This window comes from Aotus nancymaae, unplaced genomic scaffold (assembly GCF_030222135.1).
Source record: "Aotus nancymaae isolate 86718 unplaced genomic scaffold, 86718_ANA_hifiasm-v0.15.2.pri h1tg000067l, whole genome shotgun sequence".
NCBI lineage: Eukaryota > Metazoa > Chordata > Mammalia > Primates > Aotidae > Aotus > Aotus nancymaae.
The window spans coordinates 27862125-27887599 of NW_026988482.1; the positions used below are offsets into that span (position 1 = coordinate 27862125).

Here is a 25475-nt window from a genome sequence, read left to right on the forward strand (position 1 = left end):
CCTGTCTCTGCTTCTCTGAGATGCCTGGCTAAGAGGGTATGACGAGGATGAGGGACAATGAGCAAGTGAACCTCCCCACCCCAGGAGACCTGACTGCAAGGCTGTGGGGCCGTGGGGGAGGTGGGGCAGCCCTGAGAGCACCTGGTCAGCTTCCAGACCCAGGCAATTCCCCAGTCCCTCAGGGCCAGGCTGCCTGAGGCCAAGGTGAGGGATGAAGGCCTCAGCGGCTCAGCCAGAAGGTAGGTCGCAGTCAAATGTCACCCTGGAAGGGCAGGGGCAGCTCTGAAGGTTGAGGGCATTTGCAGGTGATTCCAGGGGGACTTGGGACACCCAGGTCCTGACCCAGAGCCAAGGACACCAGCCTCCCTAGCACGACCTCCATCCTTCTTCCCCAGAACCAACACTGGCTGCAAACACATCAAAGAAAACGTTTCCAGGCCAATTCATTTTTCTCAAAACATATATTTACCCCTCCTCTCAGTACATCTTTGAGCACCTTTCCCAGAATCTCAGGAATGTGTAGACCCCCACCCCACACCTCACCCCCGCCCTAGGCCTTGGCAACGAGGCCCCTCACAGCTTGCGCAATGGCGTCCTTGTCAATACCGAACATCTTCAGCAGCTCAGCCGGCTTCCCGCTTCTTGGTACCCGGTCAACTGCCAGGCGGGTGACAGTGATGCCAGGCTCGCCCACTACTGCAGTGGACACGGCCTCACCAATGCCACCTAGAAATGAAAGGACGGGAGTGAGAAGGTGAGGCCTCAGGGTGAACAGTGACGGGCCCAGCCCTCCTTCAGCCTTACCAGGGATGGCAGAGGCTGCACACCACCGCCTTTCTCCACCCGCAGCACAGCAGCCACGAGCCCATCCCACAACTCATTGTTTTTATTATTTTAAAGAGACGGGTTTCACCTTGTTGCCCAGGCTGGTCTCCAACTCCTGAACTCAAGAAATCTGGCGTCCTTGGCCTCCCAAAGTGCTGGGATTGCAGGCATGAGCCACCACCCCCGGCCCAGGACTGGTTATTGTTATAAGCCCAAATGTGGCCGCTAAATATGTTTTTGTTTCAAACACCATCCTCTGGGCAGCCACCATCCATAGTCCGATACCTACATGTGACCCCAGAGTCAAGGCCCATCTCTCCCACTGGGGCCTCCTCTTTGGAAGGGCTAGTGTGTACTTACGGAGCCTGCTGTGTGAAGGACTCACAATACCAGATATTCCATATTGCTTTCCAAGCTACACCACAGCTTCAACCCTACACTACCTCAGGGACACCGCCAACCACCATTTAGTAGCGAGGCTGGAATCCTCACCAGCTTCCTGGACAGCAGGGTCTCCACAGAGCCCGTCAGCAGCCGTGAGTTAGCTGGGTCCCCAGGCTAAGCCTGAGGTCTTTTAAGAGGCCACATCCCAGCAGCTCGAGGGACAGCTCTGGGTGTTCTGGGCCCCAGCTGCCCTCCTGGGGCTCAGACAGAAGAGGTACATCTGGCCCTTGGGCTCTCTGGACCTGCCCCTTGCCCAGCGCACCTGCCCCAGGCCCCTTACCTTCATAATAGTGGTCCTCCACGGTCAGGATCCTGCCCTTGGTGGCACGAGCACTGTCGAGAATGAGTTTTCTGTCCAGGGGCTTGATGGTGAAGGGGTCCAGCACGCGGATGTTGATCTTTTCTGTGAGGGAGAGCACACGGCGTGGCTGAGGAGAGGGCTCAGCACCACCATCTGCCCTGGCGGTGCAGGCTGCGTGTAGCTGACAGCTCAGCCTGTGGGCCTGTCCCTGTCCCAGTGACAACCACTTGCCACCTCGTTCCCATGGCTGAGCTCATGCCTGCCAACCCCTTGCACTGAGGCATCTGGGCCAGCTGTGTTGCCCACACTCTCCAAGAACCCCAGGTGGAGCGTGCAGGCCCTGAGCGCCTTCCTTCAGGCTCCCACGTCCTTGAAGACAGGGAATGCAAGAGGAAACATTCCAGGTGTCTGACCTGAGAAGGTGAGGGTTGATGTGGTGGCGTGGGGGAGCTGCAGCCAGCAGAGTCAGACCAGGTGCGGCCCCAGAAGCAGAACCACCTTCTCAGAAGGACAAACCCAGGCCTGTCAGGCCCTGCTTAAAGCTTGCCCCCGCTGGGTCTCCCCTGCCTAGGGCTGGGCTACCCTGGCTCCTCCAGCCCCATCTTGCTCCTGCCTGGCCCCACTCTGGCCTCCCTTCACTCTCCTCTCTGCTAATCAATTCCTACTCACTCTCAGGCCACTTTCTGGAAGACGTCACACCTGCCTTCTCTTTTGTGCTAAAACGTGGTATCTGTTGTGTGATTCTATTGCAGGAGAAGCCAGTGCCTGTCTCCCCTACAATACCACTAACTAACACTGTGAGCTCGAAGTATTAACGATAGAACACCAAGTCACATGCAGGTAACCCTCAGGATACTTCAGGGAAGGGGCCATAATCTCCATTTTACAGATGGGAAAACAGGCGTGGTGAGGGGGAATAACTTGCTTCCTTAACTAGGGCCTGGCTAAGTAAGTCCAGCCCTGCTGGCAGGCTCCAGGCCACTGATCTGACCATCATGCTGGGGGTCTCAACTTCAGAGTCATGAGGGAGGAGGGTGGGCACTGCAGCCCCAGGACTTAGCATCATGCCAGAAAGAATAAGTGCTCCAAGGGTGGCTTTAATTGCCATCATTATTTAATTAGATGAAATTCTTTCTCTTTAGCTGTGAGCTCTTCAAAAAGAAAGAAAGAAAAGAGGCAAGAAAGAACCCCAGACGTAGCATGCAGTGGGCACTCGACTGATGCCTTCGGAGGCCCCTTCTTCTTACCTTTCTTCAGCAGCTCAGCAGCGGCCAAGGCCTCATGCAGGGTCACCCCAGCCCCGATCACGGTCACCTGGTCATCCTTGCTCTTCAGGACCACCTTGGGGAGAGACAGAGGGTGAGTAAGGCTTAGGGCCTTGGGGCAGGGTGGGCCCCGACTGCTGGGAGTCATAGCAGGGAGGGTCCGGGCAGCTCTGTGGGCTCCTGGGGTGTGCGAGACACTGACCTTGGCTTGTCCGACCTGGAAGTCCTCATTGTTGTTATAGATGATGGCATTTTCCGGGCGGCTGGTCCGGATGAAGCAGATACCCTGGGACCGAAACAGAAGCTAAGGATCCAGGAGGTAGCATACCCAACCTTGGAGACGACATCTTTCCAGAGAGGCCATCCCTTCTCACAGGAGTGTTCGGCACCGCGTCCTGGCTACTCCAGCAGGGAAAAGGGCCTTGCTTGCCCTCTGCCACTCGCACTCCCCTGAACATTCTGAGAACTGCCCGCCACCTTGCAGCCCAGACTGAAGGCAACTTTCCGCCAGGTGGACAGGCTGCAGGTGGGCTACTCCCAGAATGCACCAGGCAGAGGGGCAGGAAGCACCGTGCACTGGGTCTGTGGAGTGCAGCTCCGGGCCTGGACCACATGGCTCAGCTCATCCTTGCCTGTCTTGGAGAACCCGACTCAGGTGTCAACTGCGGGATTGGCCAGGGCGGCAGGATTCTCAGTGGAAACAGACTGTGGCAATCGGTTGGCAATGTCTGCCATGTGGCAGTAAGTGGGGCGTGTGTTTTGTTTTTTCTTGTCTAACTTCTGCAAGCTACACAAACACCAGGGTCAAGGTCAGGAAACACCCCCTGGGGCAGCGAGTGACCAGCTCTGGCCTCCTCTTCTGTCTGCCTCGGGAATCAACAGCTGCCAGCAGGAGAAAGAACAGCTGTGAGACCTACCTTTGTGTTGGCGGCTAGTTCCACCGCCTTCTCTGTAGCGACACCATCACTTGGGTAAAAGACAGTTGACATGGGGACTGACCGAAACATGGCCAGATCTTCCAGGGCCATCTGGGAGGGCCCGTCTTCCCCTGGGGTGTGGGGAAGGATATGCAGAAATAAGAAACCCCCGGCCATGGGCTGGAATCCTGGCCCATCTCCCTCCCATACCACCAGGTACAAAAGTCAAGGGATTTCCAGGTGTAAATACCCTGGCTAAACTCACCGATGGAAACGCCGCAGTGGGAGCCGCAGAGTTTGATGTTGCTCTCGGAGATGGCGGCCATGCGAATCTGGTCGAAGGCTCGCGTGAAGAACGCTGCGAAGGTGCTGCAGAAGGGCACCGTCCTGCTGCGGGCGGCACAGCCTACCGCGATGCTCACCTGGGGGCAGGTGGGGCAGGGTCAGCCCAAAGGGGCGGGCAGAGGGTGGCTGGGGAGCCTGGGACCCCTTTCTTGGAGAAGGCCACAGTTTGTATATAGATTGTCCATCCTTTCTGGGGTTCTGAGTATGTCCAACACCACCTTCTCCTGCAGAGACAGGTCCTCCCAACCCCTCCCTGGGGTCTGAGGGCAGTAGCCTCATGCCTGCTGAGGCTTGAGGCCCCAAATTCCTCATCCTGAAGCAGCACCGAGTGCAGTCATCAGTTCCAAACAGCTGCCCGCAAGGCTCCAAAATCTGCCAGCCAACACGAGGCCTGTTTCCCCAGCACCTGAGGCCTCCCCAGTCCCACACCCTGCAGAGCAGTCTCTGGAAACCACAGAGATAATTTCAGGTCCAGTTGGAAGACCTCTGAAGATGTGAGTGCCCTCCAGAGAGAGGAAGCTTCCTGTTTCTAGGGGCCTGCAAGCCAGGCTGGGCTCCTAGACTACCAGGAGGGGATATTTTGAAAAAAAAAAAAAAAAAAAAAAATGGACAAAACATTGTTCCTTACTTCACAACCTCAGTTCCTGACAAGGGGCTGCTTCCCCAGCTGGGCACATGTCAGGGGCCCAGAGTTCTCTCATCTCTTGCATCCCTCAGGGTGGCAGGACCCAGAGCCGTGTGCATTACAGGTGCTCAGCAGACTCTGGCTGCTAAACCCATCACGGCTGCCTACTGGGCAGGCCTGCCCTCCACCTGGAAGAGACCCCATTCACCACCAGGCCTGGCCTGCACATGCTCCTCCTGAGAGCACCTGCAGTCCCATTCAGCTCCCCCACATGCACACCCGTCCAGGACATTTGCACCTGGGCAGAACCTCCCAAACTGTGGCTACTCAAGGTCAGGGGTTAACGCTGGGTCCTGGCTTTGCTTACGGCTTCCGTGGTCTGACTCACAGCAGGCACCTGGCTCTGGCAACGTGGCTGTCCCGTACCCCTTCGACCACAGCCGTCAGCCTCGGCTGGACCTGCCCCTGCCAGCCCACCCCAGCACCTACCATGTTCTGCTCGGCAATGTAGCACTCAATGAAGCGGTCCGGGTGCTCCTTTTTGAAGAGCTCCGAGAAGGTGGAATTTTTGGTGTCCCCATCCAGGGCGACGATGCGGTCGCTGGCATGGCCCAGCTTGGCCAATGCCTGCCCGTAGGCCTTGCGGGTGGCTATCTGCAGGGAAGAGTGGGAAGGCTCTGGACCCCTCTCAGGATGTGTACACAGCTGCAACCTGGAGCCCTGCCTGCCTCCGGAACCACAGCTTTTAGAGAAGGATTAAAACAGGGCCAAAAATGGGAGCCCAAGAGCACAAGGTCCTGTGGAGACTTTTAACTGCTGTAAGGTTGCCAATGACTAGTCAATGTCTTGGGAGCCCCTGGAGCCCCCTTCCCCTAGCCCAGCCGTGGAAGGTATAAGCTGCAGAAGACACCCACCAGCTCCAACATCCCCACCTGCTGTGCCAAGTCTATGAACCTATCCCACTTTGCATGGGAACACAGAGGCTTGGGAGTCAAAGCCAGGAGCAGGCCGCATAAATGGGTTCCCTTGGGACAGGGACCCGGAGTAGAACAGCCCTGCCCAGGCTTTCCCAGGACATGTGGGGGTCCTGAGCTGAGGCCAAGGGTCCCTTGTGGACCAAGATGCAAGGACTTGGGAGCGAGTCCTCGGCTTTGATCCCAGCTCTTTCAGTAGCTTGCTAAGTGACCATGGGCAAGTCCCTTGCCCTCTCTGAGCCTCTGCAGGTCAACTCCAGAGCTGTCTGTCCCGCTGAGGGAAGTGACAGGAACACCACCTCAGGGATCACTCCTCGCCCTAACGTATCTGGGCCACAGCCTTGGGGAACCTGAGAACTACGGGTCCGGAGAAGGAGGCCCCACTTTGTACCTTGTCCCCAACTTTGTAGCTGGGCGGGCTGGGCATGTGGATGTTAGCAATGTCCACCGAGGGGGCGTCCTCCTGCGGGGGCGTTGCCAGAATCTTCTTTTTGCTCTGGATCTGGCTGTAGATCTCCTGGATGATCTGATCAGCCATGTTTTTGGGGAGGGGCTTCCCATGCCAAGACTCCTTATCTTCTACCCCTGCAGGCCCAACACGAGAAGACAGAGGAAGGGGTAAGATAGAAGTTCCTAGAGGGCCGGAGGCTGCCTCAGGAGCCTGGCCCCCCACCTGCTGAGGGCAAGGGAGGAATGGCGTCATCCCAGACAGGCGGAGCCCAGTGGCAGGGCCAGGAAAGGAGGGTCACAGTGAACAGGATGGAGTCCTGTGTGCCCAGCACTCACTGTCTACTGCCTGGTCCTCCAGGAGCTCACAGCCAAGTGGGAAAGGAGGGACCATGCGTGAGCAGGTGTGTGTTTCTGGGTCCACTGCCCCATCCCTTCACCAATGTGTCCCTTTTCTTCCTTCCCACACCCCACCCATCAGAAGGGGAAGCCAAGGCCCAGAACAGGGTGTGTTCTGCCAGGGTCACTTGATGCATCTGTGAGTAGCAGAGGGGTCTATAAGCACCTAGGCGTGCTGAGCCTTGCTACGTGGGGTCAGCAAGGCTGAATATCCCCCTCCCTGGAGGTCACCTCAGTAGTCACTGGAGTCTAGCCAGAGCCAAGAACATACTGACCCTCCCAGGCATCACCCGAGATTAGCAGGAGCTCCCCAGAAGCTGCAGGTGGTCCAGATCCTGCCCAGTATTATGAACACCTGAGGGCAGTGCCAGGCAGTAGCACCAAAGCCATGACAATACCCCAGAGCCCTTTCCTCAATATCCATCCTGTCCCAGACACCTCCCAGCACTGCCAAACCCCCTCTCAGAACGTCCTTATATGCCTGAGTCTACATGGACAGGACGAGCCACAAGCCTTAGGGGCAGGCAGGTGGGCAGCCAGGGACATTTGGCAGGGAAGCCGACCCAGGCCCTGGAATCTGCCCCACCTCGTGCCATAGACTTCCTCTATCCCCGGGCAAGAGGACACCTATAGCCTAATTTTCCCATCTTTAAAATGGGTGAGGGCCATCCCAGGCCTAGGGATCTGGAGACCACACCTGGGTGCCAGGGAGTAGCTTACACCTGCCTCATTCTCTGGCCTGGGGCAGAAGCCCAAAGCTCTCAGCCCACACAGGCCTTGCTAAGTACCAGTCATTGCTTGAGGAGTGCCCCACTCACCTCCTGGAGGGAGCAGGTCACTCCAGGCCCTGCCCGGCTGTGTTGGCCTTTCAGCTGGGGCAGACGGCCGGAGCTGGCAGAGCACAAAGAGCTGCAGCTCTGAAAGGTGCCAGCTAGGTGCCTTCCTCTCACCCACAGACCTCCAAGTCCCTCCTCTCTTCCTGCCTGTACATGCCCCCCAACCCCGGCAGAGTTCAAGTCCTGGCTCAGCCATGGGGTCACTGAGTCATAGCGTCTCCCACTCCCCTTCCCTGGAGCCTAGTGTACTCAGTAAGCAGCAAGGGCTGGTGTTTCTCTGGACCTGAGGGTCAGAGCTATGTAGCCACAGGGCCCAGGCCAGGGGTGAAGGTGGGGAGGGTGGCTCATGCATACTGACCTGAGATCCCTCGGCCCTTGAAGGTCTTGGCAATGATGGCTGTTGGCTGGTGCTTGGCCTGGCCGAAGGCCTTGCATAGCTCCTCCACGCTGTGTCCATCCACGATGATGGCATGCCAACTGGGAACAAGGGGCAGAGAGCAAGGGGCAATGCCCAGTGGCCACAGCACCAAGAAACCTCCCAGGGAAAGGTCTGCATTGTCATCTGGGGGTCTGCCCAGGCGTCACCCCACCGCTGCAGCCTGATCTGGAGTCGTAGAAAGCGTGCAACATTCCTGTTTCCAGTTTGGGGTTTTTTTTTTATCCTTTTCTTTTTCACATTATTTTACTTCCTTTTGTTTGCCTCTGAACAGGTTTTCCTCCTCTTCCTAAGTAATCCAGAGCTCAGTTCCTTTATTGTTTCTTTCATTCCTGATCTGCTCATTTCCTACTGAAAGCTGTTCTGGGGTCAGCGCACTGGGTTTGGAATCTGTCTGTTATTAGATTCTTGAAGGATTTTTTGGCCCAATTTTTATTCAGGGAACACATCGGATCACTCCACAGATGCTAGATATGGTGCTTGAAACTTTTATGAAATGAACCATGTTGTCAAATATACAGAAAGGAGCTGGGCAGAGCAGCCTTTCTCTTGAAAAGGAGTCCTTTTGGGGACTCTTTCTGGCATAATAAAAATAGCACTGCTCAAAGTGAGTGTTCCCTCTGTGCAGGCACCATGCCAAGCACTACCCATATTAGCCCGTTGAAGCCTCACCACGCGGTGCCTGGTTGCTGAGTTGCTCCCCATTTAACAGACAAATCAACTGAGACACCGAAGGTGGAGTAAGTAACATGCCCCACGCCACGAAGCAAGTTAGCAGTGGAGCCAGGACTTCAGGAATCTGGTTTGAGCCATGAGGTTATGGACACAGGTCCTGGGGGTGCTGCTGGGGTTTTACTCTGAGTCCCCAGATTGATGTGGCCTTGAGGATGCCTGTGGAGTGAGGACCTTGTGGCTCAGTCTCCTCGTCTGTCCAACAGAGATGGTTTCCCCCCTTCCCCCTCTCCCTTTCTTAGGTCAGTCATCAGGAAATACAGGCCTGCGTCTGCTGTGCTACTGCAAGGTAACCCCAAGCACCTTGGCATTTAGTGTAGTCACAGGCATGGGCTCATCTACAAAAGGCAGCCCTGGAGGCCTGACCTGAGGTCCCAAAGCCCTGCATAGCCCCTGCCCTGCTCCCTCCCCTCCACAGCCTTCTCAGCCAATGCTGGGTCCCTCTGTGGAGCAGCTTGTTTAGGGCCCCAGTGGAGGTTTTGAGGTGGGCCCCTCTGGCTGACACCTACGCAGACCCACCTCCCTACTTTGTGTGCTTTGACTCTGAATTCGTAATCAGTCAAGGCCAAAGGCGGGCATCTGGAAACCCTCTCTCTCATTTCACCAGGGGCCTGCTCCTCTTCCCCGGGCTGGCTGGGGCTGGGCACAGGAGGTGGCCCCCAAACTGAAATTCAAATCTTTCCATAGGTATATGTCCTTTAACTTTACCAAGCGAGCCCCCATCCCTCAAGAACCCTCCTTCCTTGGCAGCATGATGGCTCATGCCTATAATCCCAGCACTTTAGGAGGCCAAGTTAGGCAGATCACTTGAGGTCAGGAGTTCGAGACCAGCCTGGCCAACACAGTGAAACACCATCTCTACTAAAAATACAAAAATTAGCTGGGTGTGGTGGTGCACACCTGCAATCCCAGCTACTTGGGAGGCTGAGGCAGGAGAATCGCTTGAACCTTAAAGGCAGAGGGTGCAGTCAGCCAAGATCATGCCACTGCACTTCAGCCTGGGTGACAGAGCGAGACTCCATCTCCAAAAAAGAAAAAAAAAAAAAACCTCCTCCCTTAAGAACAAAGTGAGCCTATGTAAGATGACATGTGGAAGCTCTGAGAACCACCGTGCCACAACCACAAAAACAAGGAAACTCACTTAAAACTGGGCCTGGCCCACAAATCCATGGTGGTGGCCTGAGCCGCTAAGTCCAAATGCCTGGAGTTTGAAATTGTGAGTCAAATGCTAAAGAAAGGGACCTATAGATGGGGCTTAAGGTCCCAGCTTCAGCTCCTGCACCTGCAGAGCTGCGATCACAGACCACTCTCCATGCTGTGACCATGCTCAGGCCACAGCCTCATACCTACCCAAAGGCCTCACACCGCTTCTGGTAGACGTCCATCTGGTGCTGCAGCGGGGCCGGGTCGCTCTGGCCCAGGCGATTGATGTCAAGAATGGCCACGAGGTTGTCCAGTTTGTAGATGCTGGCGAAGGCCATGGCCTCCCACACAGAGCCCTCTGACAGCTCCCCGTCTCCCAGCACGCAATAGACTCGGTAGCTGTGAACAGACAGTGAGTCAGGCCAGTCCCTCTCACCTGGACCCAACTGGCTCCTGGCACCACCCCTCCAAGGAGCCTGCAGATGGATTATAGCATCTCCATAAAACAGAACATTGCATGATCATTAAACCAGCTCTCAGCCCGGGACCCAGCCCCCACCCCTCCAAGGAGCCTGTACTCTGGGTAAAGGAGCAGCCATGGCTATGCAGAACAGACAGTATTTACACTCAAAGTGCAACAGTGTCACCAGGTCCCTGCAGCCCACCCCAAGCCACACCCCAAGAGAAAATGGCCATGAAGAAAGCTGTCAGGAGCTCAGAAAGAAGTACTGATTGTTAAGAAACAGAAGTCTAGCACAACAGGGATCTGGCTGATAAGATCTAGAGAAATGGGGGTTGCTGGAGCAAGATGAAAGTGAGGAAGAGTGAGTGGATGGGCTTGAGACACCTGCTGCAGGATGGACCCCACTGTGAACCAGAGGTTGGAGGAGGCCCTGGAACGGCTGGGTGGGCCAGTGGGAAAAAGGGAACCTTGGGAACCAAGCTCTGCATCTGCTTGGAGGAGGGAGCTGGGCCAGGGAGGGCTGAGGCACTCCAGGCAACACCCTGGAGCAAGAGGGCTCAGGCGGAGGATGGAGCATGGTGGGCCCTTGACCCCAAGCTTGAGGCTGGACCTGGCCCTTTTTCTACCCTAGGGGCCTTCTCCCCTCAACACAGGCAACTGTGATCTTTTCAAGACACTGAGACATGTTAAAAAGAGCACGGGCTGGGCATGGTTGCTCACACCTGTACTCCCAGCATGTTGGGGGCTGAAGCAGGCAGATCACTTGAGGTCAAGAGTTTGAGATCAGCTTGGCCAACATGGTAAAACCTCGTCTCTACTAAAAATACAAAAAAAATCAGTCAGGCGTGGTGGCAGGCGCCTGTAATCCCAGCTACTCCGGAGGCTGAGGCAGGAGAATCACTTGAACCCAGGAGGCAGAGGTTGCAGTGAGCTGAGATCGTGCCACTGCACTCCAGCCTGGGTGACAGAACAAGACCCTGTCTCAAAAAAGAAAAAAAAAAAAGCATTGAACTCAGGATAAATTACCCAGCAAACAGAACCACGGAACATTCCCTAGCCCCAGGGGAGGGGTGGGCGAGGGGGTGAGGCTAGAGTTCAGGGACTCTGAGCCCAGCCTGGAAGATGTGAGGGGATGGGGGTGGCAGAGGGATGACATCAACAGACACAGGACTTGTCTGAAGGTCGCGCTGTCAGGAAGTGCTGAGCCAGGATGCAAACGCAGGCCTGACTGCAGCCAGACTGTCCGCTCCTTTCAGTGTAGGCATGCACATAGGGTGAGGAATGGCGGGACCTGGGCACCTCCCCTTACCCTGCCCAGTGTCTAGCTGTGTGGCCCCAGGAAATGAGGCTGGTTCCTGGTTGGGCTCAGAGGGGACACAGCTGCCCTCCTGCTCCTGCAGGAAAAGGCCCTCAACCCGGCTCAGCAGTTCAAGCCTCCAGGCCTCCCTGCTGCAGGGCCAAGGCAAGGCCAGCAGGAAGAGGCTGGGCCAGCCAGCCCCCAGAGCGATCAGCATGACTCAGCACTTCCACATGCCAGCAGGTCGGGAGCGCTCCCTGCAGCCTCCCCTGCCTCAAGCTACTCTTCTGTGGCCTCCACCAGGCCAGGCCAGGCCTCTGGTTCCATGGCCAAAAGGAAAAAGCCTCAGGCCCACACTTCAGAGGCCCTATTCCGTCCCAGCCTCGCCTCCTCTTTCCCCTATGGGTTTTGAGGGGGCCGAGACCCTGGAGGGGCTCCAGTCTGGCACAGCAGCTCCAGAAAGGGGCCACATGATGGCGCTGAACCAGAGAGGCCTGCAGGGAACTCAATTTCCCAGAAAGGGATTCCAGGGAAGCCAACTGGCTGCCACCCCAAGCCCACACCCACTTCCAGGGAAGCCAAACTGAGGTTAGCACGGGAGGCCCAGCATAGCTCTGGGCTTTGAGACTAGGCACAAGGCTAAGCCCTAGAGGGCCAACAGTCTCAGGTCAGAGGAGGCTTTGAGGTCCCGAGGAGAGTCCAAGGAAGGGGTTGTGGACAGGAAAGGGGGCCTACAGGAGCCTAGACTAACCCTGAGGCTTGGTATTGCCTGAGCTGTTAGAGTTAGGGGTAGGGGGCTGCAAACACCCAGACATGAACTAATATGAAGAGAAGGAACCCTAAACAGAAGATCAACATTTATTGCAGAAGGATTTGGAAACTACCTTACATGTCCAACAACAGGGCTGGCTAGATGGATTATAGCATCTCCATAAAACAGAACTCTACATGATCATTAAACTAGCTCTCAGTCTGGGTGCGGTGGCTCACGCCTGTAATCCCAGCACTGTGGGAGGCTGAGGCAGATGGATCACCTGATGTCAGGAGTTTGAGACCAGCCTGGCCATCATGGTGAAACCCCGTCTCTACTAAATATATAAAAATTAGCCAGGTGTGGTGGTGCATGCCTGTAATCCCAGCTACTCAGGAGGCTGAGGCAGGAGAACTGCTTGAACCCAGGAGGTGGAGGTTGCAGTGAGCCGAGATTGCACCACTGTACTCCAGCCTGGGCAACAGAGCAAGACTGCATCACAAAAAAAAAAAAAAATCAGCTCTCCACAGTTAATGTCATGAGAAAATGCTCATGATAGAAGGCTTTTGGTTTAAAGTGTAATATTTGGTTTTATATTATACACATACACACACACACACACACACACACTGGGATTACAAATTTGTAAGCTTTTTTCATGATAACATGGACAAAATACATCATTAGATTTAAATCGGAGGTAGGAGGCAGTGTGTTAAGAATACAGAAAATGTTCATTTCTTAATACCATTCTGTATTTTTAAAACAAACAGGAGGGCAGGGAGAAACAGTGAGTGGAGGCCAATCTGCTCTATCAAGATGCTACCTCTGGGTGCCTGGCCTGGCATGATAATCCTGGGATGCCCTGGCTCCTCCCCCAGGTACAGTCAGAGGGCCTAGGCTCCAGCCAACCCTAGCCCTGAGCCACCCGGGCTTCTGGGAACCCAGCTAAACTCCTTCTCCCTACACTGACTTGTTCCATTATGTAAGGGTCAGGAAATGCCCCTTCACAGGGAATTATTTCCAGCAACTGTAGGAAATAATTAACTCACATCTCTGGTTCTCTGCCAAATACACTGCTCTTAAACATGCATTCCATTCTTTGTGTCTCTCTCCCTCTTTACTTCATGGTGAATCACTTCTGGGTATAGCTGAGCTTGCCCCAAGGCTCAGCCAGGGACTGAAAGCAAACCCTTGTCGGTGACATTGGCCAGAGGGGGTCTGGAAGGGACTGTGAGGCTTCCTTGGAGAGCCAGTCCTGGGGAAGGGCCTGCACACAGAAGGTGCTCCCTGCAGACTCCTGTCCTTCTAGGACCCATAGTCATCCTGAACTCCACTTGCCTGCCAGCCCCACAACAGCCCCGGCATGGTGCTTCTACTGCAGGGTGGACAACAGGGCAGTGGAGATGGCACCGGCAGCAGAGCTGGGCCCTTCTCCCACCCTGCGGGCCGGACCCACTGGCCCTCCTCCTCCAGTAGGCTTCCCGCCCACAGGGCTCCCCCAGCTCCTGTGCTGCCCTCAGCCTCTCCCAGAGCAGCCTGGGAATGCTGAATACGGATGCTGGGTACCTCCATCACCGACTGGATGGCCTAGGCCAGCATCTTGCCTCAGTTTCCTCACCTGTAAGACCAATTACGGTTCTCACACCACTACCAACTCATGGGGCTTTTCAAGGTGGAACCCGATACAGCACATGCGCACTGAGCACAGGGCCTACCCCCGAAGGGCAAATGAATCCTTCTGATGAGTGACTGACGTGCACATGCACACTGAGCACAGGGCCTACCCCTGAAGGGCAAAGGAATCCTTCTGATGAGTGACTGACGTGCACATGCACACTGAGCACAGGGCCTACCCCTGAAGGGCAAAGGGATCCTTCTGATGAGTGACATGCACATGCGCACTGAGCACAGGGCCTACCCCACAAAGGGCAAAGGAATCCTTCTGATGAGTGACTGACATGCACATGCGCACTGAGCACAGGGCCTACCCCTGAAGGGCAAAGGGATCCTTCTGATGAGTGACATGCACATGCGCACTGAGCACAGGGCCTACCCCACAAAGGGCAAAGGAATCCTTCTGATGAGTGACTGACGTGCACATGCGCACTGAGCACAGGGCCTACCCCTGAAGGGCAAAGGGTTCCTTCTGATGAGTGGCATGCACATGCGCACTGAGCACAGGGCCTACCCCACGAAGGGCAAAGGAATCCTTCTGATGAGTGACTGACATGCACATGCACACTGAGCACAGGGCCTACCCCACGAAGGGCAAAGGAATCCTTCTGATGAGTGACTGACATGCACATGCACACTGAGCACAGGGCCTACCCCACGAAGGGCAAAGGGATCCTTCTGATGAGTGACTGACATGCACATGCACACTGAGCACAGGGCCTACCCCACGAAGGGCAAAGGGATCCTTCTGATGAGTGACTGACATGCTTTGGCTCTGGGTCCCCACCCAAATCTTATCTTGTAGCTCCCATAATTCCCACGGGTTGTGGAAGGGGCCCAATGGGAGATAACTGAATCATGGGGACGGTTCTTTCCCATGCTGTTCTCGTGATGGTAAGTCTCACGAGATCTGATGGTTTTAAAAATGGGAATTTCCCTGCACAAGCTCTCTCCTTGCCTGCTGCCATCCATGTAAGATGTGACTTGCTCCTCCTTGCCTTCTGCCATCATCATGAGGCCTCCCCAGCCACGTAGAATTTAACTCCATTAAACCTCTTTTTCTTCCCAGACTCAGGTATGCCTTTATCAGCAGCGTGAAAACAGACTAATATAATGATTATTCTTTTAAAAAAAAAATTATTTGTTTTATAGAGGCAGAATCTTGTTCTGTAGTCCAGGCTGGGGTACAGTGGTTCTATCATGGATTACTATAATCTTGAACCCGTAGGCTCAAGTGATCCTCCCACCTCAGCCTCCCATGTAGCTGGGACTACAGGTGTGCACCACCATGCCTGGCTAAGTTTTGTTTTTGTAGAGAGTCTTGCTCTGTGGCCCAGGCTATTCTCAAATTCCTGGCCTCGAGCAATCCATTAATCTTAACAGTTTACAACCTCATCCCCGCAGGCCAAATCTGACCACAGCGGACAAACTTATGGTTAGAACCTGCCTGCGGGGCCATGAGGGGCTGCTTCTGCAAACCACCTGCTGGGTGCTGGAGCAGCACACCTTTCTGGTTAGGCCACCCTCTGAAGGCTCAATATCTCAAATGTTTGTTTCTTCCCTGCTCATAGGAGGTGGCCTACAGGTATCCCAGGACCCCCCAGAATCCACAACCCTCCCCTTTACCAAGATAAAGGCAAGTGGCTCAGGCCTGGGCTCCTGTTGCCTAGTCAGACAGGGGCCTGGGGGTGGGTCTTTCTGAGACTTCTGGGGTCTGGCCACCGGGCTGGGGGCAACACAGGAAGTCCTCAGCCTAAGCATTCTGGCAGAAGAGCACATGACTGTGAGCATGCACTCTGTGCAAACCTGGCCCTGCCAGTCACTGCTGAGGGACCCTGGGGCAGGTTCCTTAACTCCTGAATGTCTCCTCATTTGAGAAGGACAGGTCATGGCACCAGCCATAGTGGGTGTTTAAAGAGCAAAAGAGGCCATGTGTATGTATTACTCTGCCCTAGCCAGGAAAGAGGAAGTACCTGGGGGGTGGCAGTGAAGGGTGGGTCACCCGAGGACCACTCCCCAAAACTACCAAGGGTAGGGGTGGGGAGTAGCAGGTGGGGAGTGGGCGAGAGTAGGTGTGTTACCTGGCCTTGTCGAAGTATTTGCCAGTGTAGGCCATCCCACATGCGGCCCCAAGGCCCTGGCCTAGGGAGCCAGTGGCCACATCGGTGAAAGCTTGTTTCTGTCATAACAGAAGGCCATAGTTAATCAGAGAGAAGAAGGGATTCTGGTCTCACCCGCCCGGGTAGCCACACTCCCACCCAGACCCAGAGCCCCTGCCCTGCAGAAGACCAGGCCCCAAGGTGGACTCTACCTAATGAACTAATTATAGCTGCAGGTTCAAATCCCAGCTCTGCCCACTAGCCAGCTATGTGGCCTCAGGCCTCAGGCTAGGGACTGAACTTCTCTGAGCCTCAGTTCCCACATCACCCACCTCACAAAGGGCTGGAAGAAAAAAATCATGACAACATTGACACAGAACATTTGGCCTTTGTAGGGACCCAGACCACAGTGACAGTTTTTGTGGTAATCCATGAAGTCTAAACATTAGCAGGGATGCCAATTGGCACCCCAAGGAACAAACTGGGTCCCTTCCCCAGGGCGTCACCAAATCCTGCATCCAGCCTCTTATCGAGTCCCCTCACTTCCCCAGCTGTAGCTACCTAGCCAGGGAGACCCAGCATACAAGGGAAGCTTGGGGAGAGGCCCTCTCTGAAGTCATCCTGGAGCACCCCAGGCTGAGACCTCAGAAGGCCTTCCCCTTTAGCACCAGTGTGGGGTGAATATGTGCCCCTAAAACACCTGCTACTTTCCTTCCTGGTCCTTTTTTTTTTTTTTTTTTTTCAATTTAAAAATCAGTCTCCATAGAGACTGTCAAAAATTGCCAGTGCCGACTGTATTGCAAGTTGTTATGGCGGAGTATTGGGAGAAGTTTCAATTAGCAATAATTGCACCTCAGATAAACCTCATTGGCTACGATACTGCCACTGCGCAAAGCATCCTTCCTGGTCTCAATGCCCTCTTCCACCTTTCAATACCTCTGGCTTCTCAGTGGGCACCCCCTACCCCCTTCCCGCATGCCTGGGAAACAAGAAGTAGAGGCAGAGGCGTGGCAGGCTCTGGCAGGAGCGCTTACCGGGACCGGGTGCCCGTCCAAGTCGGAGCTGATCTTCCTCAGGTTCAGCAGCTCTGCCTCGGGCAGGAAGCCAGCTTCAGCCCAGACCGCGTACAGGATGGGAGCTGCATGGCCCTGCCGGGAGATGGACAGTGGGGTGGGGTCAGGTGGGGATTGGATCCGCTTGGGGCTGTGCCTACTACTGCACACTGAGCCCTGGGGCCTGGCCGAGCTGGCCAACTGCAGCATCCATTTCAGGAAAGGAAGCAAGTGAAGGCCGCTTCTCCCCTTTCAGTCCTCTTCAGCCTCTTGGTTTTCAGCCCAAAGTTCCCACAGCCAAGGCCAGGCGACACTAAGACAGGTGCAGGGGGCACAGCTGTGAGGCTGGATGAAGCCAAAACCCCAGCAGGCAGCCGGCCGCCCTAATCCCTGGTTTCTGGCATGGGAACAACTTGGACAGACTTCTAAGCTCTAAAGCCTGCCCCGAGAGACCAGACGCCACGGAGGCCAGCCTGGGCAGAGGTGGATTTCAGGGGTCTGTGTCTGTGATTCCACCCAGAAGGGGCAGCTCAGGGGGGTCCCCATCCAAAACCCTGCTACAACACACCACCACCCCTGAGGGGGGCAAACCATGGCTTGGGGAGTGCTGGGGCAACAGAAAGAGCAGGCAGGGAGCCCCAACCCAGACCTAGATGTCAGTCCTGCCTGTCAACACCCAGACTGGGCAGAACACACAGCAGATGTTTCTGTGGTCCCTACTCCATTTCTCTGGGTTAAAGCGTGGTTAATGTACCCGGGCTCCATGGAAGAGCAACCCATTCAGTCCTGTATTCCTTAGCCAGCTGGGTCAGCACAGAGCAAGACATGAGGGAGGGGCCGGAACGAGCAGGGAGAAGGAACCTCGGAGAGGTGGACTCAGCCAGGCCTCCTCAGAGACCACTCACCATTCCAGGGCCTGTGTGACCCCAGTCTCAGGCAAGGTGTAGCTGGCAGTGGGCAGCTGGGCTCTTACCTTGGAGAGCACGAAGCGGTCATTATGCGGGTTCCGGGGGTCCTGGGACTTGTAGCGCATGGTGTGGAAAAAGAGGACAGCCATGATCTCTGCAGCACTACAGCATGACGTGGGGTGGCTGTGACCCAGGAGAGAAGACAGACACATGCATCATGGCCCTGGACCCCCAAGCTGTCCTGCTCAGCTGTACAGGGACCTGGGGGTGCATGTCCCGAGCAGTCACACAGGCCAGGCTTATCAGACAGCCACGTGCTCTTGGTCCCTGGGAGGGTGACACAGCATCTCAAGAAGGCCACGCTGGCAGCTTGGATCCTGGGCCAGCTAGTGGGTGGTGGGACTGTCACACCTTCCCAGGGGCACCAGATCCTCACAGTCATGGCAACTGGAAGTATCTGGGGTTGGACTTGAGTAAGAAGGAAGGAGGGGCCCAGGAGAGATCTAGCACAGAAGACCCAGCCCAAGGCCGGCACCGCGGCGGGGGCGGCTACTGTTGGGTAGAGCCCAGTTCCCACCTGGTGGTGCCCAGGAGTCTAGGGACTCAGCAGTTGAGGGGCGCCCGCCCTCCTACTACTGACCCCACATCCTGAAGGGACTGCCCAAACCCTGCCCGTTTGTGAAGGGCACCCTGACCTCTCAGCACCCAGGGGTGTTGGGCCTCTGAGCCCATGGGGCAGGGAGGAACTGAGGCTCATGGAGTTACCACAAACCTCCCAGCAGCCTCCACGCACGGGTTGTGGTAGCCTGAAAAACTGGGCCTTGGGCTTTCCAGCTGCATCACTGGGCTACTGGAAAGCTTTAGAAATGGGCAGTTTGAGGGCTGGTGGAGCTACCGGGAACCAGGCTTTTGTGCAGAATTTTCAAAGCAAGACACACAATCTCATCGTCTACAAGGCTACGATCACGTATTAATAAAAACCCCTTCTGCCTATGGACAGGGGCTGAGGTGGGGCCGACAAAGCAAGAGTCTGCCCTCCAGCCTGGGAGTGGTAGGGCCACAGAGACCCCTTGACTTTTTAGACTCTTGTTTTAATCACAGAGCGGCTACTCAGCAATAGAAAATGCAAACGTCACATCTTAGGGATGGGACTCATTCAGGTCTCTTAGGCCCCACGTGAGTAATCCATAATCCAGCCCCTGCCAGGGAGAGGGGCTAGAGGCTGGGCTTCCTGCTGGGAAGTGCTGCAGGTCGTGGTCAACCCCGAAGCCCTCTGGTCCCAGGTCAGCCACAGGGCACAGGCCTCCCGGGAGGGCCCTTCCACATGCAGCTCAGCTCAGCCCTCTCGCTGCTCCCTGAGGTCCTTCACATGAAGACACGCCCCATGCCAAGCCCAAGGGCACATGCACCATCTGGAGCTCACGCCACCAACCTCCCGCCCCCTCCAGTCAGCGCTCCCACCGGGTTAGGGGTGAGTCGCACTCAGTGCAGACAAGTTAGTAGTAGAGAAATCCAGGAAACTGTCCATGCTGGTTTAGTACCAACATTCTCGCACACGATCATCTTATACTTAACTATTTCTATGAACTCCCGGTCATGGGAAAAGACACTACACCTGAAAGAGGGAGGTGAGGACATGGTAAACGAGAAACCCTTTTCTGCCTGGCAGGAACCCTAATCCCATGCTCCCAGTGCCGGCTTCAGCTGGAGGCTACCCCAGTCAGGCCAACCTCTCATCCTTTCCATCCCAGTGCCGGCTTCAGCTGGAGGCTACTCCAGTCAGGCCAACCTCTCATCCTTTCCACCTTCAAGGGCAGCCCCAGCCCTGAGGGGCCCTGTTTCTCAAGCCACGGTTCTATTAGGAGGAAGCCTTGGTGGGAGAAGGATGTGGGTGGACACTGGGCCAAGCGTTCCGGGAAGGAAGAAGGATGGCAAGTGCAGGGCTCCACCTGCCCTGTCCACCTTGATACCCCAGGGTGACAGTCCCACTGGCCACCAAGAAGGAGTTCCAGGGAGAAATGGTATGGCAAAAGCTCTTTCTGCATGTGGCAGGGGCATGCCCAGGCCCAGATAGAGTAGACGTGGGAGAGGAAGGTCAGCCACGAGGTGACACCAAGGGCGAGAAGTAGAAGCTGCAGCTGATCCTAAGCCTTCCTTGCTAGGCCTACAGCCTTTCATCCCCTCCAAAGGCTGCATCCGGCCTCCTGCGGGCACACTGTTCACTTCCACCAGGCAAACACAAAAGAAGGAACGCTTAGGAGCCAAGTGTCCCCCGACTCCTCCCCAGGCTTTTGGGGCTCTCCCTCAGCAGGGCACCCTGGGGTGGGAGTGTGAGCTGTGCCACCTGGGCTTGGTGACTTGAGCAAATGCTTCGTCAACCCAGGGCTCAGCTTCTTCACTTGAGAGAGCGTCTGGGAGATGCAGCGAGATAACGCACGCACAGTACCCAGGTCTCTGGCAGCTGCAACCACCCACCAGGGGACCAACCCTCTCAGCACCTCCAGCTCTTTATCTACAGGCTGGGATGGTGACATCCTCCACCCCTGCTGGCCACAGACAGGGAAGAGGGAAGAAATAAACCAAGGATTGAGGCCAAGCTGTGCACACTGTGAAGCACCGAGCACACAGGAGACAGTTACTTTCACGCTCAACTTACTAGAGGGCCTTTGGGGCCAAAGGCATACATTTAAGCCTGTGGTCTCCTCAGGGCTAGAGTTTTTCCTGCCATTCATTCCAGACTGCCTGCACAACTGCAGGTGGACGCCCCATTCCGTGGCGCTGTGTATGACACCTCTGGGTGAACACTGGCAGGAGATGAGATGAGGAGCGTGGTGGAGAGGCTACAGAGCACTTACTGTATACCTCAGCTCTGGGATAAACCAGGCTTACAAGCACACTTGACGGTTTGTTAAAACAAACAAACCCTGCCTTGGCCAGACAGTCCACTTACAACCCCAATTAGTCCAGTCTATGAAGGTAGTGTGGACAGCTTAGAACCAGACCCAAAGAAATGTTCTTAACGCCTCCCCTACCACCAGTCCCCTCCAAGACAGCATATATACTTCTAGATGTCCCCTGGCCAGGAGGCCCTCTCATCGCTTCAGTGCGCACTCCATCTGCTCACAGGTTTCCATGCAGGAAAAGGCCAGAGCGGCTCCCTCACCCTCCGGCCGGGCTCCTTCAAGAGATAATAGACGTCAGGCCAGGCGAGGTGACCCAGGCCTGTAATTCCAGCACTTCGGGAGGCTGAGGTGGGCAGACCACCTGAGGTCAGGGGTTTAAGACCAGCTTTGCCAACAGAGTGAAACCTGTCTCTACTAAAAATACAAAAATTAGCCTGGCATGATGGCGGGTGCCTGTAATCCCAGCTGTGTGGGTGGCTGAGGCAGGAGAATCTCTTGAACCTGGGAGGTGGAAGTTGCAGTGAGCCAAAATTGTGCTACTGCACTCTAGCCTGGGCAACAGACTCCATCTAGGGAAAAAAAAAAAAAAAAACACCCCAAAATACTCAGGAAAGAATCCCAGGATGTCAGGGTAGATATCTTCCTATGCCCTGAACTACCTGAGCTGGCTTCTGCCTGGAAAGAACCTCTGGCTCCAGACCTCAGATTGTATCTTCAGATCTCTGCCCCGTGTCACCTCCTCCAAAAAGTCCTCCCTGACCACACTATCTGAAATAGCTCTTCTTCCCCTCACTCATGCTTGCCACCTGACATTATGTGGTTATTGCCTGTCTACCCTACTGGAATACAAGCTCCCTGAGGACAGAGCTTTGGGCCTTACACTGGCCCAAATGACTCGAGCCCAGGAATTTGAGACCAGGCTTAGCAATGTACCCTGTCTCTACAAATAATTTTAAAAATTAGCTGGGTATGGTGGTAAGTGCCTCCCAGCTACTCAGGAGGCTGAGGTGAAAGGATTGCTTGATCCCGGGAGGTCGAGGCTGCAGTGTGCCATGACTGTACCATTGTACTCCAGCTTGAAGACACAGTGGAGACCCTACTCCCCACTCCCCCAAAAAAGGAATGAAGTACTGATTCATGTTACAACATGGATGACCCTCTAAAAATTATAAGTTAAAGAGGCCAGACCCAAAAGAACTCATTCTGTATAATTGCATTTATATAAAATGTCTAGAAGAGTTAAATTTAGAGACAGAAAATTAGATTAGTGGTTGCCCAGGACACTGGGGGTGGAAATGGGGAGTGACAGCAAATATCCAGAAGAGATCTTTTAGGGAATATGGTCAATTTTTGTAGTAAATCTCTGCAAATTCATTAAAATCACTTACAACATTATGATACACCAATTATACCTTAATTGAGCTGCTAAAAATTTGTCTTTATTTTTTATTTATTTTTATTTTTTTGAGATAGAGTCTCACTCTGTCACCCAAGCTGGAGTGCAGTAGTGGCATGATCTCAGCTCACCACAACCTCCGCCTTCTGGGTTCTAGTGATTCTCTTGCCTCCCGAGTAGCTGGGATTACAGGCACCTGCCACCACACCCAGCTAATTTTTGTATTTTAGTAGAGACAGGGTTTCACCATGTTATCAGGCTGGTCTTGAACTCCTGACCTCAAATGATCTGCTTACCTTGGCCTCCCAAAGTGCTGGGATTACAGGCATGAACCATCACACCTGGCCTAAAAATTGTTGCTGTTGTTGTTTTAAAAAAAAAAGGGCCGGGCATGGTGGCTCTCATGCCTATAATCCCAACACTTTGGGGAGGCTGAGGCAGGTGGGCGGATCACCTGAGGTCAGGAAATCGAGACCAGCCTGGCCAACATGGTAAAACCCCATCTCTACTGAAAATACAAAAATTGGCTGGGTGTGGTGACATGCACCTGTAATCCCAGCTACTCCAGAGACTGAGGCAGAAGAATTGCTTGAACCTGGGAAGTAGAGGTCGCAGTGAGCCAGGATCAGGCCACTGCACTCCAGCCTGGGCGACAGAGCGAGACTCGGTCAAATAAATAAATAAATAAATAAATAAATAAATAAATAAAAGGAAGAAAAAGGTGTTAGGAGAGCTCAGTAGAGGAAGTTCTTGGGCGTCCACACTTCCCTTCCAGCTGTGCAGTCCTCAGAGATTCCACCCAGTGCACAAATGCAACTGACTTCTGAGCAACACCCAACTGCAGGTGGGCTCACCCAGCTCCCAGCACATCCACTCCCCGCTTCCTTGCCCCGCCATTCAGGGCAGGAGCAGAGCCTGCCTGAGGACCCAGCTCTGTGCAGGTCCCTGACCTCCAGGATTGTTCCCAGCACCCAGGGCAGATAACTGGTCTGTGGCAAGAAGGGAGTTCCTGATTTTGTGGGGCGAGGCTACAGTGACAACAAGCCTGCCTCAAGGGGCAATGCTGAGGGGTCAGCGCCACAACAGGGGCTGGAGATAAGTCAGAGTCCACAGGAAGCCACGAGAAAGTCTCAGCTGGATGCTAACAAGGTCCTGAACTTCACTTCCTGTTTCTTACAACACTGATCTCCAACCCTGCAAAGGAGAGGTCACTCTCACTGGCAGAGAGCCAAGCCACCCACCCCAGGGCGACCAGTGTCTTCACACTGGGTGGGGAAATGCTGCTGCCGGGGCAATCTCAACGGCCAAACTCTTGCCTCAGTCGGGGCCAGGCTGGGTCCTGAGGCCCCCCAAAAAGAGAAGCAGGCCCAGAGAGGCGGGGCCATGTGGGGCCAGAGACCCCAGGAGGTCCTCAAGCCTTTAGCCAAAGCACCTCATGTCAGAGCTGGGTAACTGGGATACAATCCCAGCCACTTTAAGGGCACAGAGAGCACCAGGATGTAAACCAGCAACAGCAGGTGGTGGTCCCCCAGAGCCCACTCACTCCACCCCTCAGCCCCACTCCTGAGGGACCCAGTTTGAAACCATCTATCCATGACCATCTCCTTTCAAGATGGAGAAAATGGCCTATAATCCCAGTACTTTGGGAGGCCGAGGCAGGTGGATCCCTTAAGCCCAAGAGTTTGAGACAAGCCTGGGTAAAATGGCGAAACCCCAACTCTACAAGAAATATAAAAATTAGCCAAGGCATGGTGGCTCATGCTTGTGGTCCCAGCTACTCCAGAGGCTGAGGTGAGAGGATTGTTTGAGCCCAGGAGGCGGAGGCTGCAGTGAGCAGAGATCATGCCACGGCATTCCAGCCTGGGCACCGAGACCCTGAGATAGAAAGGTTTGTTTTGTTTTGTTTTGTTTAAAAGACAGGGTTTTGCTGTTGCTCAGGCTGGGGTGCAGAGCCATGATCATAGCTCACTGTAGTCTTGAACTCCTGGGATCAAGTGATCCTCACACCTCAGCCTCCCAAATAGCTGGGACTACAGCATGCGCATCACCATGCACAGCTTTTTTGGTTTTTTGGTAAAGATGAGGTCTCACTATGTTGCCAGGCTGGTCTTGAACTCCCAGGCTCAAGCAATCCTCCCACCCTGGCCTCCCAAAGTGCTGTGATTACAGGTGTGAGCCACCGCACCTGGCCAGAAGGGCCTTTCTAACAAAGACACAGCTGCCAGGAACAGAGCCAGGTTAGACTCACCTCCTTGAGTCCACCAGCCAGGCCTGGCCAGACATTACCCTCCCCAAGACTGTGAGTCAGAAACCCTGAGGGACTTGTTGAAAGCACAGACCACCTTCCCTTTTGAATCATGCCTGATCGTGATGGAGTCCTCAGATGACACTTGTACTGTTTGGATGATGCCTGGTAAGTGAGAACTGAGAAATCTGGCCCTGGTAAGTGGGAACTGAGAAATCTTTGCCATCAGCCTCAGCGTCCAGGCCACTTCTGACAAGGCCATTGGGTTTTGTTTTTCTAAAGCCAGGATGAGCTGGACCCTTGCCACAATTCCTTCAGCCCATGGAAGGAGATGACCCCAGAGAAGCTCTGGGCATTGTGGATGCAGCCTCAACAAAGCGCCTTCTGTGAGGGCTGTCCCTTCACCTCCAGGCCCAACTCCTGACAGAGGCCAGTGTCCTTGCTTCCCAGGCCTGGAGTCAGTGATGGCACAGGAATGGGAAAGTTATCAAGAAACCAGCCTGGGTCCTCACTGACAGAAAATACAAATCCTGTCTCAGTGGGTGGCCAGCAAAAGACTGGACCAAAAAGCTGGACATGGTGGCATATGCCTGTAGTTCCAGCTACTCAGGAGGCTGAAGCAAGAGGATCGCTATAGCCCATGAGTTCAAGGCTGCAGGGAGCCATGACTGAGCCTCTGTAAACCTGGTGGGTGACAGAGCAAGACCCGTTTTTTTGTTTTGCTTTTGAGATGGAGTCATGCTCTGTCACTCAGGCTGGAGTCGAGTGGTGTGCTCTCGGCTCACTGCAACCTCCACCTACTGGGTTCAGGCAATTCGCCTGCCTCAGCCTCCTGAGTAGCTGGCACTGCAGGCGCACACTGCCACTCCCGGCTAATTTTTTGTATTTTAGTAGAGACAGGGTTTCACCATGTTGCCCAGGCTGGTCTTGAACTCCTGAGCTCAGGCAATCCACCCACCTCAGCCTCCCAAATTGCTGAGATTACAGGTGTGAGA

The 25475-nt window shown here is 54.8% G+C and overlaps 1 protein-coding gene and 1 non-coding gene across 2 annotated transcripts in view; both read right to left on the reverse strand.

The window, feature by feature from the left end:
• Positions 1 to 442: 442 nt before the first annotated feature.
• TKT (transketolase) overlaps positions 443 to 25475 on the reverse strand; it is a 29074-nt gene continuing 4041 nt past the window's right edge. Inside the window, exons 2-14 of the mRNA XM_021671641.2 lie at positions 18002 to 18119; positions 17011 to 17124; positions 15959 to 16056; positions 9897 to 10088; positions 7737 to 7855; positions 6088 to 6281; positions 5212 to 5376; positions 4018 to 4174; positions 3753 to 3883; positions 3038 to 3121; positions 2818 to 2911; positions 1550 to 1672; positions 443 to 726 (exon numbers count right to left, since the gene is read on the reverse strand). Of these exons, the coding sequence (XP_021527316.1) occupies positions 551 to 726; positions 1550 to 1672; positions 2818 to 2911; positions 3038 to 3121; positions 3753 to 3883; positions 4018 to 4174; positions 5212 to 5376; positions 6088 to 6281; positions 7737 to 7855; positions 9897 to 10088; positions 15959 to 16056; positions 17011 to 17124; positions 18002 to 18119 (1765 nt within the window). The 3' untranslated portion in view covers positions 443 to 550. The remainder of the gene's footprint in view (positions 727 to 1549; positions 1673 to 2817; positions 2912 to 3037; positions 3122 to 3752; positions 3884 to 4017; positions 4175 to 5211; positions 5377 to 6087; positions 6282 to 7736; positions 7856 to 9896; positions 10089 to 15958; positions 16057 to 17010; positions 17125 to 18001; positions 18120 to 25475) is intronic.
• Positions 16734 to 16873, reverse strand: LOC135270884 (U4 spliceosomal RNA). Its single transcript, XR_010339040.1, has one exon. It is a non-coding gene; the product is annotated as a U4 spliceosomal RNA (small nuclear RNA).